At 42.2% G+C, this 18,072-nt stretch overlaps 1 protein-coding gene across 1 annotated transcript in view; it reads left to right on the forward strand.

The window, feature by feature from the left end:
* Positions 1-12,263: 12,263 nt before the first annotated feature.
* Positions 12,264-18,072, forward strand: part of ADAMTS2 (ADAM metallopeptidase with thrombospondin type 1 motif 2) — a gene marked incomplete at both ends in the record, with an annotated part of 173,663 nt that continues 167,854 nt past the window's right edge. The window contains 4 exon segments of the mRNA XM_082291267.1: positions 12,264-12,291; positions 12,294-12,339; positions 12,341-12,480; positions 13,453-13,814. Of these exon segments, the coding sequence (XP_082147393.1) occupies positions 12,264-12,291; positions 12,294-12,339; positions 12,341-12,480; positions 13,453-13,814 (576 nt within the window).

Genomic DNA, 18,072 nt, shown 5'->3' on the forward strand with positions numbered 1-18,072 from the left:
AGGGGAAGCTGACTGCAGTGGGACCAAAGGGCATGGACACAGAGTCCTGCACACTTCTACCACTCCAAACCTTTCTGTCCCACACATACAGAACACTTTAACTGCTGGTGGGTTCTTGTCTCTTTTTTAAAGCCCACAGGCTGCCTCGCCCTTCATCTTCCTGAATTCTTTACCATTTTCTGGCAGCCATCTGCTGTGTCTCAGTCGGAAATGTCTGCTCCTCTGTCTTAATTTAAAAAAAAAAAAAAAAAAAAAACCCACAACATTTTCTTCCAGTTCTTTTGGAGAGCAGTGCACACCCTGGGCTGCTGCTCACAGTGAGCTCTATCTTTGTCTCCATAGCTGTAACTGTGTGCAGAGAGAAAATGGGCAGATGCAAGATCAGCTTGCAGAGTAAAAAGTGGATGAGCCTGCAAACAATCTTGTATTCAAACCCAAACTGATTGCTGAACTTTCAGCTCAATTTTAATTTCCCTTGATGCCTTATTTTTAAAATAAATATGCAGGGCTTTTTTTCCATTGGTATTATCCAGCCTCCTATTGCAGCTGTTGCCAGGATGTTCCAAGCAGCCACACAGGGTGGATGTGAGAGGTCTCAATATCTGCAGATTGGTTACAATAACAATCTCTCTTGTCCCTCAGTTCAAACAATTTAAAATGTCATGTCAGGAATGAAAAGATATTAATCACTGCACAGCTAGAGAGAGTTCCTAGGAAGAAGACTGAACTGTGGATTCAGAAGCCTGTTGAATGAGATGGGGATGGGGCTGAGGAGAACCTCTGCCTTGGAAACCCGATTCAGCAGATGTGAGATCCTGTAGGTTCTGAGTACAGGTCCACAGAGCTCAGCTTCTCATCTGTTTCAAAGGGAAACACCCTGTTATATGCAGGAGCATTGGCACATACAGGGTAACACTTAGATATTTTGAGATAATTGAAATATAAAACTAAGCAAAATAGTTTCTTTTCATCATGACATAAGCAGCATTTTGTTTAAGCAGAATTTAATGATTATAACAGCAGGGACCAATGATTTTCTTTCACAATTAGCCCTATTAGAGTGAAGATATGCACATGGTTGACCTTGAAAAAAGAATCAATATTTTTTTTCACTTTTGTGTATGTTTTCCCTTTTTCATTCCTTTCATCATTTAATATACTGTTTGATCAATATCTAATGTGATGTAATATCTAAGAAAGGATTGGATGCAGGTGTTTAATGTAAGTTGCATGTTCTTACTGTTTCAAAGTATCAAATTACCAAACCTTGTAACAGTGAATTAATGTTTATCCAAGTGTAATGCAGATTCATTATGGTGATGTTAGATTATGTTCTGAGGTAATGATTACATAGTCCATTGAGATGTGTTTATTCTTGATTTTTTTAGCTGACCTACTGTATGATTTTAGGCAAGTTATACCCTTACTCCCTGCCAGTCATTTTCTTACCATGTTTATCCTGTCTTGTTTATGTAAATAATAAGATATTTACGAAAGAGTGAGTCATTTACTATATTTAATAGGATTTACCACAATATGTTCTGGTCTTGTTTGAATCTGCTTCACATTAAATAATTACTTATAATCGTGACTCTTAATCCACTGCAGTCACCAATGGCACATTTTCTTTAGGGAATCTGTATGTTAATCCTCTCTTATGCTGATATTGTAATGATATTAAAGTTGTAAGTGGTTGAACTGCAAAATTCAAATCTAGTAATTTAATAGCTTCTGAGAGCTTTGAGAATTATTTGGTTTAGTAAAAATCAGAGCAATGGGAATATCAGTTTGTGTAGTAATACTGGTCACCAGTAGCTCAGGTTGCCCTTCACTCCTCCCTTCAGTTTGAGGGCAGAAGTTTTAAGAACTTGCCCAATACTGCCCACCCTTTCTGTTTCCATAAGATTGAAATTCTGTTTTGAAGATTATTTCCCTTTTGTTCTCCTGCTTGCAATATTCAGTTAAATATAGGAGAGAATCAGCTTCATGAGAAGCTTCAAGTTTTTATGATATCATGGGAATGGCTGAGCTAAAATTGCAATTAAAGACTGAAGCCAGATGGAACACCATCAAGTAAGTAAGACAGGAGTAATGTTGGAATAGGGAAATTTCTAAAGAAACTCAGAAAAGAATAAAACAACTTTCTCTTAGAGGCTTGAATAACCTTGGAAAAGACAGCATCTTAGAAATACTTGGTCTCGTCATAAAACTGCTTGCTTTTCTTTCTTCTCCCATGGAACATGGCAGGTGCAAGTTAAAATACAAGACCAACTGAAGGAAGAGTACAGTAGATTTCTTGAAGACACTAAACAAACCGTTTTTCCCTTGTCCCTCAAAACCAGAAATGCTCATATTTTAGTACATACATATTCAGTAGCAAGTAATGTTTGAATAATCACTTAGAGGGAAGGGGTGAAGGAGTAATGAGGTGGTATTTGAAACTCTCTAGGAAGAGATTCCTCTTCCATGTGGACAAGGATTTGTCTTGATTTGTTTACCAATTGTACTCCAGCTGCATTTTCCCTTTTGCTCTTGATGTAACTTATTTCATAATTGGTATAATTTACAGTCAGAGCTATGTCTTCTTGAGAGATCCTACATACATTTTAGCACTCTATATTTATATGAGAAACCCCATGATTACCATCATGATAAATTATTAATTTAACTACTGCCAGTTGACATAAGTACGACATTTCTATAGAATATTTCAAGCATATTTCTAAGAGATGATGCAATTCAGAAGAATATATGGCTCTTGTTAAAATATTTAACTGGAGTCACTTTTAGAACGATGTCTGATGTCTGCTCCTTAGTTTGTGCATCTGTATTTGTGTGTACACAGCCACAGGGAAGAGAGGTTTTACAAAGGAAAGGTACAGAGATTAAAAACTGATTAGTTTTAAGAATCTCCCCCAGAATCACGCACATCAGTACATATATATTGTACAGGACATGTACTTCTTGCAAAACCTGCCAGACACAGAATGAAATTCCTTTTATGAGGACAGCTGGAGAGTTATGCAACTTCAGGAGGATTATGCAGATGTGTATAGGCCATGAAGTTGTCTGATGGATTATGAGCCTGTGTAGGTTTGATTTAAAAAGAAAAACAACTTAATTCTCTTCCGTAGTGAATGGAATGTTTCCAGAGAGGGCCAGAAGCCTGGAATCTTCAGAACTTAGAGTCTGATGAATGCACAGGCCTATACTGGTGTCTTCAGTCTGACCAGCAATGAGAATTGACCAAGTTTAGGCAGGACCTATGTTATTCTGTACAACCTATAATGGAAATTATGTTCTCAGTCTCTACAGAAAGTGCCCAAAGCTCAGTGTAGAAAGACTATTTGTAAATTAGTCCTGTTGAAATCCTTTTGTAATATGCCACCTAATGAAGGTGGATATTTTACACAGTTGTATTAAACTGTTAAATATTAAGCAGACATGTTCTATCAAGAATTGCATCAGTTGTAATTAGGAGGCAGATGTCATTTTACCTACTCTTTCACTGTAAGAGTTTGATCCTGTTTGTACTCAGGCATTGCCCTGGCAAAACTGAGTGCCACAATCTTCAACATTTGCAAACAGGAATGCTGGAAGCAAATATGCAGAGTGAAAGGCACAGCTATTTCTGGTGGCTGAGGGCTCTGTCCACTCAACCACAACACACCTTCGAGCTGGAGAAAGCTGCAGGGAGTCCTGCAGGTCCATCATGCTGTTTCCACAAATGCTTTGGAGAAATGCACTCATGAACAGAGATCAGAAACTAGAGTTGTTCTTGCTTTTAAAGAATCCATCTTTGACATAGACAAGATGCACAGACCACTTTTGAAGTTCAGTAATTCATGTACAGCAGTGCCTAAAGAAGACAGAATCCAGAAGTTATTTCAGGTGGAAAAAGTTGTCAGAGAATGCAAAGCACATTCACTTTTATCATTGATACAGTATCCCTTATGTAGTATCACATCATTATTGTGAGCATAAAAACAGATCGATAAAATACTCCACTGCAGTTGGTTAACTATTCTGAAACTAAAGCAGCCCAAAACCCCCTAAACTGGCCCATGAATGCCTGAGGAAATAAATTCTAGGGGATCATGTTTAGTAGATATACTTCATGTTTATCACCTGCTTCTGTGTTTAGGGATTCTTTGCTGTCTGGCTATGAAATGCACCTTAAATAATTGCCCAAAACTACAAGTTAGAGGCAGAGATGCTGTAAGCACAGCAGGCTGAAATGATTCAAAACCATGTTGTCAATAGGTGATCCTGATTGTATTAACATCCATTTCAGATGAGGGTCACAGCTCTTAGTTCAGTGAATTCACTCTTGATTTATATGTCTATAAAGGACAGGAACAATCATAAGATACTCCCTGTGATACTCTGAAATCAATACAAAGGACCAAAGAACAAGGAAGGCTGCTAACAAGCTTTCACGTCATGGACTGAGCGCTGCAGTCTACTTGTCAACCATTGGTTGAAAGTGGAGCAAAAACCAGTTATAAATTTGCTAAACATTAGATATCCGTTTGAAAGTGATTTTATTACATTTGTGAAATAAAGAAGGTCATTAGAAACATCAAGATTTTCCCTTTGTTGCCTTGGGGCACTGAAATGCCTAATGTGTGATTTGCACTTAACTGCTCTAAGCCAGCTTTCTGCAGCTTTGAATTTTCAGGTGAAAATTATTTCTTATTATGCTTTCTGAATGTGTTTCCTTAAATTTCCATTTCTGTGAGCTTGCTCTATTATTTCCACTAAACTGGACTTTCTGAAGCTGCAACAATTCTTTTTGTGTAACATAGAGCAGGCTTACCCAAGTTAAAGCTCTTCCCATTAGGCTAGACCCTGACATGTCATTTGAAGAATAAGCTGAAGAACAGCCAGAAACATTTGGTTGTTTTACTGCATGTGTTTCAATAATAGCCCTGGGCTTACTAGAGATTTTCCATGCAATTTTCCTTTGATGCTGGTGTGACACCATTTCTAGTTCACTCTAGGAGTGGCAGCTCACACTCAATAAGTTCTGATTGGGGATTAAAAAGAAGGCAGTGATGGGATCCAATTTCTGCACGATAAAGGTGAATACAAATTATTCTATTCTTAGTCCTTGTCTCAAATTTTTCTTAGTGAAAAATTATGCAAGTGGCTTGCTTTTAAATGCTCCTAAAGAATTCCTGCCCTCATTTCCTCATGTGAATGAGTGAAGGATTAGGCAGAGCTTCCATGTGCAGTGCCACATCATTTGGCAGGCTTAGAGACTGGAGCTGGAGGAAATGCAAAATTCACAATCTTAACATAACTCTCTTGTAAGAAAATGCACATTCCCAAAAGTTTCCCATTTCCCAACTGTCTGAGAATTGTTTTCCTTTATCCTTCAGGCACTGTGATTGTGACCTTCCCCCTGAGCTGGCAGCTCTCCCTAAGTCAAATTCCATGAACCTTCTGAGCTCGTTTGACTTGAGGCTGCAGATATTCCATATTGGATAAGATCCCAGTAATCTGCTGTGCTTTTCCTTCTGTGTTACTTATATACTGAAACAGCAGCTACAGAAATTCTATCATTTCTGTGACTGATGAAAAACCTCTTAAAATATGGGGTCCTGGGTAGTAGTAAGTTTTCCTTACCCTAATTTGTAAGGCCTTCTCTGATGAAGCATGGTGGAGCATATGAATTCAGTATTTCTGCCACTGCTTAAAGCTTAAACTCATCTCTGAAGATGCAATTATTTACGGTTTTCTCCCTTTCAGCTTTATGGCTCCCAGCAAGCATGATTAAGGGGAAAAAAAAAAAAGGCTAAGTTGCAAACGCACGGCATCTCTCGAGGAGATGGAGTAGGCGGTGTGAAGGGAATTAGCTTAAGACTTCTGTTGTTAAAGGATAAAATTATTCAGATAAATTGTTTGTAAATGTAAAGAATAAATACTATTTGAAAAGGGTGCCTACGAGTAATAGATAAGGACTGCAGAGATGATTTTTTAAAATATTATCCAACCTGTTAGGATTTTGGGATGGAAATCTTTATTTTTGTACTTGTTTCACTAAACTGTTATATTGAATTTTGTACTTAGGGAGGTCACTTTCTTCAGTGTCTTACTAACTCAATAGACCTCAGTCTCAGCTGAGCCTTCTAGGCATTACTTCAATACAAATATACAAATAATGATTCTGAAACTGGAAAATCTCCCTGTCTATTTTAAATGGGTATTTGTTTTTAGTGAAGATATAAATTACTAAGATGTCCTATTATCAGAGTGCAGCTGTGAAACAGGCAACAGGAAAGTAAAATTTGTTTTATTTGAAGAGAGAATTGAATCTGGAGATCTTGGTAAGTCTTAATTTTCAAAAATTATCTGTTTTGGGAATAATCTTGCTTTTTGGTTGTACTCAGATTTATTAATAAGTGTTAAAGAGGTATTTGCCACTAGTTGTTAGGAATATTTTTGCTTTGTTTCTTAATATATACTCTTTATGTGTATCTTTACTCACTAAAACAATGCTTAAACTGAACAAATGACCAATTAATATCAGCAGTGGGTGAATCAGTGAAAATGAGTGGTGTGGTTTTTCTGGAGAGTGAAGAAATCTGCATGGCTGAAATGCTTCTGAAATGATTTCTTTCTAGCAGAACAATTTGTAAGTATGGTTGGTTGAAACTGCTCCGTCAAAAATATTTCTCAACAATGAATTAGTATGTTGACTGCAAACATGTTTTCCCTCCAGAAATGTTTCTTCTGGAAGAAGCTGAACCTTCTCTTTTTAAAAAGTCATGGTGCACAAGGCCAATATATTTCAGCCAAACTTGCTAAATGTTTTCCTGGGAAAATTATGTATGGTTAGATTTGCACTGGGAAAAAATCCCAAACACTTTTTTGGGTCCTAAACTTCCTTTATAGGTAAAGCTGACAGGGAAAGTGATTTCCCTGAGAGTGGCAGATCTGAGTGCCATCAGACTTTTGTTATATTTCCCAGATCTTGCGCAAATCTGAACTTAGTGACTTGTCCCAGTCTGTGGCATAATAAGATGTTAAATAAGGATTGTCTTTCTGCAAGGTTGGAAGAATGTTGATAGGCAGGATGGGAGTGCTTTATTGTCACTGCCTGTGTACTTGATGTTTTTGAGATTTCTGACCTAGGAGAGTTATTTTGGTATCAGATTGACATGAACAATATGAAGAAGGGTAGAACAGTACTGAAAAATTGTTTGGTTCATTCATTGACTCTATTCTCTCCCCTCAAAATAGGTCTCTCTTATACTGGAAAGGACCTGGTTAGTAGCAAATGAGAATTCTTCAAGAGGAAAATCAAATGTCCCAGTACTAATTAGTTGAAATTAAGATCATTCAAATATTTATATAGGGAAGGCAAGTATTCCGGGAACATGCTGGGATAAATCACATGGCTGGAATATTAATAGTGAGGCAATAAATCTGAACAGAAAGAATCAAGGTGAAAACATAGGGGAGGGAATGCACTATTTATCAAAAGACAATTACACTAGCTGGTAAATACAGACGGTTAGTGGAAGAAGTGGTAACAATGAAATTTTGCATTTTCTCTGTCAGCATAATACATAAAGGGGAATTAAGATGGGACATCTACTATGGGCCACAAAGTCAGGACAAAGTGACTGAACCAAATACTGAAGCTGCTGAAGGAAGCTTGAATCCACCCCTGCTGTTCTGTTACTTCCTTCTCTGGATCTGAGTGCAAACTTGTGTGTGCCGACAATTCAGGTGCAAGGCTGTGGTCAGGCAGGAGCTCTGGGCCAGCACAGAAGGAAACTGAACCTGTGTTATCAATGAGCACAGACCAGAGAAGGTACCCACAGCTGGTCCCTGTGTGAGCAGCACCTTGCAGATTAATCTCTTGGCCTGAGTAAATTGCAGGCAGCATGGCCTTTTAACTGTCCCAGGCTGCAGGTGTACCAGCAGGTAGGGTTGGGAAGAATGCCTTCTACTCTGTTCTGTCTTGGAAGAATGGACACTTGGGTCTTAGACAGCCAAAATGAGAGTTAAGTCCCATCATCCAACAGTGAAAGGCTTCTGTCTGCCTAAGTTTTTCTGAGCAAAGTTCCTTAATCCTCTGAAATTCTGGGATATGTCCCATGCTGCTCCTGGCTCAGCGGAATCACCAAGTCTCTTGAGGAGCCTGGGCACACTGAGCATGTCTGGGAAGGGCGTAGGAGCTGATTCTCAGAAATCTCAGGATGAACAGGCAGAGGGGATGCCCTTCTTTTACACCTTCAGTCAGTAGTTTTCTGTTGAAGGCAGGATTTTATTAGTCAAAGATGTTAATATCTTTTGTAGTATTACCTGATTTCTTACTTCAGGAATCTAAGGGACTAGCCTGGGTATTACTGCTTTAATTTAGTTAATTTTCACTTATCTTAGAATATTTCTTTGGCACTTTCTTAAAAAAGAAGTGGAAGTGAAATTATTAGCAAGAGCTGAATAATTTGATAATTTATTAATAGTTCAATTGGTCTATTTTTTGTGTGATGCATTGTTTTTTTACTGTGCTAAACTAAAGGGGGGGAAGGTAGGACTGTTCCAATTTTAATTACTGCTCTTTAGCTTGCACTGCTTCAAAATCAGCATTAAATACATGCTTTTTTTTGTAGGTAGTATGCCATAGTGCCACATAATGGCAAAAGGGTTCAAACAATATGAAGCCTGGAAATGTCAAGGGTGAAGGAAGAGAACTGGCACACTATTTTAATTTTTCTTCCTTTTTATTAAACTTTATAACATTGCATAGCCACAAAATGTGCACGGCAGTCAAGGTTGAGAGCAAAGACAATCATCTGCATGAGAAACACAGGCAACACACAGTCCTTGTGCAGACAGGTACCATCTTCCTCATCAGGAGGTCAGGAATGAGAATTCCCCTTTTGGGGAACCTCTTACCTGAGAGCTTGGACTGCTTTGGGCTATAAGCAGACTCAAAGTTACCTGCTTAGGTGATGGTGTGCCCTTTGCAGAAGGCAAAATGCTGCAGTCCAGCATCTCCCCTCACAGCCCCACTAATATAAGCAAAAGAGTGATTTTCCCTTGGAAACAGCAAGAGATCTTAGAAATTTCAGATACAGTAAATTTCTCATTGCAATGTGCAGTTATATGTGTTTTAAACATCTTCAGAGCAGTATTGGTGATTAAGCTTAGGATCTTTTCATTTTCCTAAGCAAAATTGAATGTTGTGAGAATGTCTCCAAGGGAAGGTCTGGCTGCAGTTTATGCAGATGTACCCTAGCTGGAACAGGAACAGATAGCACAAACTTGGTGTGGATTAGAAGATCTGTAAATCCAATAAATACTCCACAGTCTGTGCTGAGCTCCATATCAGTTCAGTTACAGGACTGTTCATACCTCTGCTGACTTGTTTAAAGCTACTTCAGGTATTTCAGCTGCTAGAACACCTTTCCTTCAGCCTGGGCATTCATTCAGGACAAACAGAGCATCATTTTCTCCTTTCTATATGCCTGTATCTGGTGAAGGCAAACATCTATGTGACCAGTCATGGTTGGCAGCAGCACAGCCATGCTCTCAGATCGAAGTAGCCAAGCACAGTTGCAGTATCTAGTCCTTCTCCCTTCATTCCAGTAAAATAAATATGATGTGACTTCATTCACACCAATTAATTTAGAGGTTTGTGGACTATAATTAGTGCAGCAGTCCATACATTCCACGTTGAGTTTTTCTAGTTGTTCTAAAAAGTATAGAAGCATCATACTGGAGAGAGCCATGGCAATGCCCCACTAAGGAAACCCAGGCCACAACCTCATCTGTCTGCGACAAGAATCCCAGTTCAGGAAATGGAGAACTGGTTTTGAGGAGGGTATTTCCCTGAATTTCTCTGCTACAGTGGTGTAAGTGATGTAAGAACTTCTCTTCTTGAATTTCAGTCCTCTGGGCTCTGTGGTGGTTGGCATGCTTTGGGCCACCTTCTCCAACATGGATCCATTTTTCCTGTGGAAGGATAAGGGGCCATGTGGCACATCCTCAGTTGGTCTAAATCGCACTGAGAACCAATTGCAGAAAATCTTGGCTCTGCTGAAGTCAGTGGCAAAACTTTCACTGACTTCAGTGGGGATCAGGATTTATTCCAGCAAGTGCAGTGGAAGCAGAGCTTTTACCAACTGCAGCTCTGGCTCCATTGTTTGACACTTGTTCTCAGTTTGGTTTTGTTTAAAATTTTAAAGGAGTTTGTAAAACAGTCCCCCCCAAGCCCTGGAGCCCATGGAGCTTTTGTCTCCATGTGATAAGGTAACAACATGTGCACATAGAACTGGATTTCTGTATAGAAATAAACTGCATGAAGGCAGTTACTGATTCTTTTTGTTTATATCATTACTCTGCAGTACAGCTGTTATCCATATTAAAGCATATTTTCTAACCTCCAGTATTTTTAAGAGTAAAAAATCCATCTAAATTAGTAGAACTATTGGCTGGGTTGTTTTGTGTTTGTATAATCAATTCTGTCTCCTTTTTTCTTTTTTTTGACGAGTCATATACAAATAAGAACTTTGATTTCAAATGTAGAGGGCCAACCCCTCTCCATTTCAAGTTTTTGTGCAGAAGTTATTTCAATTTGAGCGGGATGGGATGGATGAAACATAAAAAAGCCACATCATCAGCTTAAAATACAAGTCCAATAAAAATGAAGTTGGAACTTTACCAGCTGTGTACTGATGAAAGCATATGAGATTTTAAGTAAGAGAAGCTGCTCAATATGGACTCAAAACCAAACCAAAACAAAAAAAAAAAAAAATAAGCCAACAGAAAACCAAACCAAAAGGAAGAACTGGGAGAGGCCTGGTGCAGACAGCAATTCCAAATAGGGGTAGTTTGAAAAGATAAGAAAAGGGATGTTTTAATGCAATGTACAAGTTGATCTACCTCATAATTCAGAATAATCTTTCCCTTTTTATCCTTAACCTAAAAAATGTGAAAGCCAAACCAGAACATCAAACAGAAATCATATACTGCCATAACTGATCAGGGCTGGGGTCCATAAAACCTCACCGTGGGCACAGAGCAGGACTGGCTTGCTGTTATTTTTCTTCTATACCCTTCATTTATATCCATAATATAGGGGTGGAAGGTAATAGCTGGACCCTGAGTCATAAAGGAGCAAGAATAGTCAAGGATACCCAGGAAAATTCCTTGGCAGAAGACCAGCTTCCTGCAGGAAGCCATTGCCTGCAGCTTTCCAGAGAGGTCTAACACATGCAGATACAGTGAAAACCAGCCTGGGGTAGGTAAGGCCGTGGGCTGGCAGGGCCAGAGGAAGCACAAGAAGGGCTAATAAGATTCTGCAAGGTTAAAGAGTAAAGTGGTGAAAACAGCAGATGATCCCAGTAATGTAAAAGCCGAGTAAATATATACATTATCTGAAGGGAATAAGTGGTATGGCATTAATCCTGGCCATATGGAAACAAATATAACTTGTTTTTTACCATAAAGGCCACTCTTGATTATTTAATTATTTAAAAATCCTTCTTCTATATTGTATTTATAGTATTCCTAAAGACTTCCAGGGTCTATCTCTCCAATTGCAGATATTTAATATAAGATTGCAGGAAGCAATTTCAGTCTTATTAGCAAATAGTCCAAAGAATTTTTCCTGTGAAATGGCTGCTTAGAGTAATTTACTGGATCAGATGAAGATCTCTGATAGTGTTTTGCCTCTGCTGGTGGCACTTTTTCCATTTGGGTCCCTGCTGTCAGCTGGAAACCAAGACTGCAACACAGCTCATGCCGAGGTGCCTTAAGTTTCCCTCGTCTGTCTCTGGTGTTCCTTGACTACCCGTTTCCATATGGATGCACAGCCGGGACGGCGCAGCCCGCGGACCTCGGTGGCGGGACGCTGCCCCAGCGCCCGGGGGCTCCCGAGCGCGGCGCGGGGCGTTCCTTTTCGCCTCCACACGCGTTCTGCCAACTCCCGTCCCCGCCGGCGGGCCCGTCCCGGAGCGGGGCGCGGCGCGGGGCGGGCGCTGCCGGCCGGGGCTGCCCGGAGCGCGGCGGGGGCGGCGCGGGGGCTGCCCGGCGGGGCGGGCGGTCCCGTCCCCGCTGCCCGCGGCCCGTCCCCGCTCCCCGCGGCCCGGCTGCGCCTTGTGGCAGCGCCTCTGTCAATCAGCCTGACTTCACTCCGCACGCCCTGTGCTTCCAGTACTATACCCCCGCCGCCTCCTGGTGTCTCTGCTTCGCTGCGAGCCGGGAGCGCGGCCGCCACTGCCGCTGCGGCTGCGGCTGGGCGAATGCGCGGGCGGCGGGGCGCGGGGCAGCGCTGAGCGGCGCGGAGCAGCGCGGAGCGGGGCTGCCGCCTGGCCCGCCCCGGCTGCGGGCAGCCCGGGCGCCGGCCCCCGCGTCGGGCCGGGGCCGCCGCGATGGACCCTCCCGCGGGCATCGCCTGCGTCCTGCTCTGCTGCGCGCTCGCCCTGCCCGCCGGCGCCCAGCGGCGCCCCGGGGACAGAGGTAGGTCTCCGCCGGGACGCCTTCGGGGCGGCTCGCCCTGCCCCGCCGCCGCCGGCCGGTGCCCGCAGCCCGCCCGTCCCAAGTCGGGGCTCGTCGCTCCGCGGCTTTCGGCTCCCCTTGAACTTCTTCTGCGGCTACTTTTGCCGGGTTTCCAGTTGTTTCCTGCAAGCGGCAGGCGGGGACGGGGACCGGGGCAGCCGCGCCGCCGGTGGGGAAGGGACGCGGGAGCGCCCGGCAGTGACAGCGCTGCGCCGGTGCCCGCAGCCCCGCGCCGCCCGCTGCCTGCCCCGCGGAGCGGCCGAGCCACGGCGGGCAGGGAGCGGTGCTTGGGGTTCCCCGTGCGGGATGAAACACATGGCAGCTCCTCTGCCTCCTCCTCCTCGTCCTGCCCGGGCTATCGCCTCCGTCCAAAACTCTCGGGGTTCCCGCCCGCCGAGACCACTCCCGATCGCTGCCCGTGGCGTCCCCATCACCGCTCGACTCAAACCCGCCGCACCGGGGGTAGTTTGAGGGACGTGCCTTTGCCTTGCAGGCTTGCCACCTGCAAACCCAGCCTCTACCCCTGCCCCTGCGAGCAGTCCCGAAGTGAATCAATACCCTCTCTTCAACGCTGGCCACCCGGGAAACCCCAAAGTCCCCGAGGCGACCCGGTCACTGACTGGGTGTGCAGGCATGCGGGGTCCCGGCTGGATGGGCAAAAGGGAGCGGGACCCCGCTGCAGGGGCAGGAGTGCGGGGTCCTGATGGGGTGGGGAGGCTCACGCTGCCGTTTGGTATTCTGGGGAGGAAAAGGCAAGTTTGAGTGAACTCTGCACACTTCATGCAGGTGAACCAAGTGCCTGCACAGAGTGCAGTGTCCATCTGCCTTATGTAAGTGTCTGCTGTGCTAATGAATAATGGAATAAAAATCCCGCGGCATCAGGATATGTTTAGTTCTAGTATCTCTGTCCTCTCTTGCTTTCTCCCTGTAAAGATTCAATTCTGAGGAATATAGAGGAGTACAGCCTTGTCATCCCCACCAGCACTGATTCAGAGGGCAGGTTCCTATCCCACTTGGTGTCTGGACCGCCAAAAGCACGCTTCAGGAGAGCTGTGGAGGACTTGCAACATGAAGCAGCAAATGAGCAAATATTTTACAATGTCACTGTTTTTGGAAGAGAGTTTCACTTCAGGTTGCGGCCAAACTCCAGGCTCGTGGCCCCTGGAGCAACAGTTGAGTGGCAGGAGGACTCTGAGGAGACTCATATTGAACCTCTCTATGGGAATTGCCTCTATGTTGGGGATATCACTGATCTGCCAAATGCTTCAGTTGCTATCAGCAATTGCGATGGACTGGTAAGTTACTTTTGTTATTATATCAAAGATAATTATATTAATTTCCTGCAGTCTTTAAATATAAAATGTGTGGACTGTCAGAAACTCACACCTCATATGGTAACTGTGAATGCAAATTAACTAATGTTCCCTTGTGTGGGAATAGCTGCGCTGCACCAGGCACTGCTTTACAGACAGTGGCACTAGAAGTTTGAGCACATGCTCTGAGGTAGCTACTCTGGAACAGAACAGCTGAAACCAGCATTTATGTTGATTTGTGGTAAAGTGACTTGAGGGGTCTGATGCTCTAAACCAGAGGGTTAAGTGGCAAATTCTCAGCATCCTCTTCCACTTCTCACTTCCAGCCTGCAAGGGTAAATGTTAGAAAGAGTTAACCCCAAATAATGGGCTGGGCTACCCTGGAAACAAATTTGATAGGTAAAATATAGTTTTGTCCTGGAAAATTTTAATTTATTCGGAGTCTGTTTTCTTGGATATTTTACTTGGTGAGTTTCATTGCCTAATCAAGTGATTGATGAAAAGTTGCAGAAGACTTTGCGTTTTATGAGCAAAACAGCCCCCTGTGTTACATTTGTCAAAGCTGTGTGTTTTAAAACTGGCTGCAGCTTTCTGTTCTGGAGTGCATGTTCAGCACCCAGATTATCTCTGTTTGTCCCTGACAACTGTTACACTGTCATTTGAGCTGTAATTACTGCACAGCAATTTGTTTAGTGAGAAAAGGGCTATATTTTTTTTTATAATGACCAGTTTATCCAGCCTGTATTTCCTTGCTATAACCTTTAGAGTTTGTAATTTTGAGATTGCTTAAACGTAATGCATTCTGCCTCGGCATAAAGAGCCAGTAGGAGTCATTTGTATTTCTATTTATTTAGTCATAGGAAGTTGTTCGTTTGCTGTGCCAAGAAGATGACATGTATGGAGATAGTATGTTGGCTATCTGAGAATGGAAGGGAATCAAATACTTTTCCCCTTAGTCTTTCCTTTCCTGTGGTTTCTCCTAGCCATGTGCATTCCTGTTTTGAGAAGCAAGTTTTAATGTTGCAGTTGTTTGATGTGGACAGCTGGCTGAGGGTAAGAGAAGCACCAGGACTGAGCAAGAAGAGCCATTCAGACAGCAGAGTGTGAGCCTGCCGTTCTGCCTCGGGGGGGAAGCAAAAGTTCTGTGCTCTCCCTATATCTAGCACAGATCATTTTGTGAAAGGCAAATTTACTTGCTCAAAATTTACTTGCTCTTTACTTTTAGATTGGGGGCAGAGCCAAAGCTCGTCTTCCTTGTTCATCTGTGCTGAAAGGTGGAGGAAGATTCTGTTGATGGCTACTCCTTGCCTTGTGCTCTTCTCCTCAGCACAGGTGTTGACTGTAGGGGCAGGGGGGGAGCTTGTTCCTGCTTTCTTCCAGTGTTTGCCTGAGTGTGGCCTCCTTATATTTAGAAAAAAGAGTTATAAAATAGAACAGTAGTTAAAGCCAAAGTATGGACGAGACTCTAAAGGTCCAAGGCCTCATGTTGCATGTAAAAATGACAAAGAATGAGAATGGTTTATAAAATGAAGTGAAAATATAAATGAAAAGGCTTTATGAATTACTGCTCTTTTTGCATTTGTAATTTCTCAAATGCAGAGGAGTGAAGCATCAATTCAATGGCACTCATAAATGACTGGAATCCAGAAAGCTACCAGAGGAATTGTAGTTTTCAACCTGGATGCCCAACCCATGCACCTGCCTTTTCCAGTGTTCTTGTTTTCATTAGAAGAAGCTGGAGAGTTGGTCTGGGTTGGGAGGTGCCACATTCTAATCTGGATGATTTTTACGTGGAATTACAACTTCTGTGGTTCTGCTAATACATTTGGAAATGGATTACTGCTTCCTCCAGGGTGCATCTATATGGTAGATGTTGCAAGGCAGAGACGTAGTTTTTTTTGCCCAAGTCACTGAAGCCTTCCTGCAGGAAGCATCGCCTCAATACCTTTAGGCTGTAAAGATTTCCCTGAGATTGTGCAGTAAATGTGTTTTGGAACAACAAATTGAACTCCAGTCCCTTGGGTAGCATGTTCCATCTCTACCCTTTCCCTCCATTTCAGGTTCTTTCTTTCTTGCAGGGTGAGAGTATAAAACAGATTATCAATAGAATTACACAAACTCCAAGAAATTATACCAGTGTTTCTCCAAAAGCCACTGCTCCCTGGACAGAAATAATAAGCAAGTAACCACAGAAGTTAATACTGCATGTATGTCTCTCCCTTTACCTTTTTATTTCTTGTTTTTGCAAGGAGTATCGAAGAGTCCTGGGAGCAATGTATTGCCAGCAAGACATACTTAGAGACCACTGAGCTGTATGCTTTTCTTGGGTTTATTGACATTTTGGAGGTGAATAAAGACATGGACAAGGCTATTCTCAGCTGTTTTTCTATGCTCATTTTTTACTTCACACCTAGTTTTCTTCAGTGGGCCCAAGTATTTCCACCACCTTTTCTAGGTTATTCTGGAGATACGGATGGTGGAGCTCCCTTACAACTGAGATGTCAAGTGACAAGTGCTAGAATTTTATGCTACAAACTTGATTAATTTAATTCCTAGTATTTATTTTTGAAGTGCTTGCTTTTGAAGATGTTTTCACATCTGTCTATGCTTCTCGTGGTCTTCCACTTTGCAGCAGCCATCAGGGCTGAAACAATACTGGTGTTGAAATGTCCTGCTTTGATCTTTACATTGCAAACTTTTCTTGACTGAATCTGGTTTAAGTCAGCAAATGCATCTACCACCTTGCCAACTTCTGATGTTATTTCCTTTGAACATCCCTTTTGGTTTGCACTGTACTGCCAACTCTGTCCTTTTTTCCAGTTATTGTCTGAGAAGAGTCTGGCCGATGGAATTGGTATTGCCAGATGAGAAGTTGCTGGAAGGGATTTGCATGAAAATAGTAGATCTGTGAAGGCACTTTTGAACTGTACTATAAATGATGATCTGCTGTCCTGACTGAGGAGATACTCATTAGTTTGGGTACTCACGGTTTTCTGTATCAGAAGTCAATGACAAAATGTATTGAGCTAAAAATCAAATCTGAGGTAGATGAAGAGAACTTCTGAAGTATGCAATCTAGGTGTGTTGTCAGAACTGAAGTGGGTCATTAAAAATCATGATTGAAGAATCAAAGTTGAAGCTAATCAATATATTTTTAACAGCTTTCTAAATTATGAATGTGATTTTTACCATATTAAAAAAAAAGTACTGTGAAAGCTTTCCCACTCAAGATAAAAACACTCTGGACAACTTGTTATCATCTTGGTTGTCCTGATAGCATTCAAATTAATTCTCCACTGAGTGGGCAGAACAAGCATGGTCAGCTCTCCATGGCCTGCAGGCTGTGGTGGAAGGTCTCGTGCTTTGAGTATGTTCTTGGTCCTTGGCCAGATTATTACTTGTGGATGCAGTTGGAGGATGAGGGAGCTGGCTGTCCTCTCCAAGGGTTGTGAAGGAGAAGTGGTTGCAGGCTGCAAAAAATGCTATAAACCAACAAAAAGTTAGGATTATGCTAATGCTTTCAGATTATTGCTGGAACTATGGGAACTCCCTTTCTTCACTTTAGCAGATGAACTCTATATTCATTTTTAGAATATTGTAGAAGAACTCTTTTTGAATCTGGATTTCTGATTTTTGATAAATACTTCTGCAGTGCTTGAGGCAGATATGCCAAAAATGTCTTCTTCAGGTTGACAGGAAGGCACTATTTGGTTGTGGAAATTCAGAGGCATAAATTCCCTCCCAGTCTCCTCATGACATTTGTAGTTTGTGAGCTAGAATGTGTACTTAGACAGGAGAAACCCAGTATCAACACCACATCTGAAGTGGATAATGAGCACATGATTAACTTAGGCTGCAGTGCAGAGTCAGATGTACTGACAGGACTGAGAAGACTGAGAATCACAACTTCATAATGAACAATCAATGTGATCTGATTGTACCCACTGAAGCAAAGGAGGGAACATCAGTTTCAGTAACACATCATGATGTCCTAGTTTGGCTCCATTAGTATAATCCTCTTCCTTTTTGAAAGTTAGAAGATCAGCTGTTCAAAAATTTCACAGTATTGTCATTAAAATGGAAAGTTATTAGACAAACATATATAGAAACAGCTTTTGAAGACATCTATGGTTGTTTGTTTTCTTAATGAGCTGTAAGCATTCCATGGCTGGGGGTACCAAGACACAGACACCTTACAAGTGCAGTGGACTTGTTTCTTCTTGTGATGAACCCGGCAGGG

This window comes from Coloeus monedula (assembly GCF_965178545.1).
Source record: "Coloeus monedula genome assembly, chromosome: 15".
NCBI lineage: Eukaryota > Metazoa > Chordata > Aves > Passeriformes > Corvidae > Coloeus > Coloeus monedula.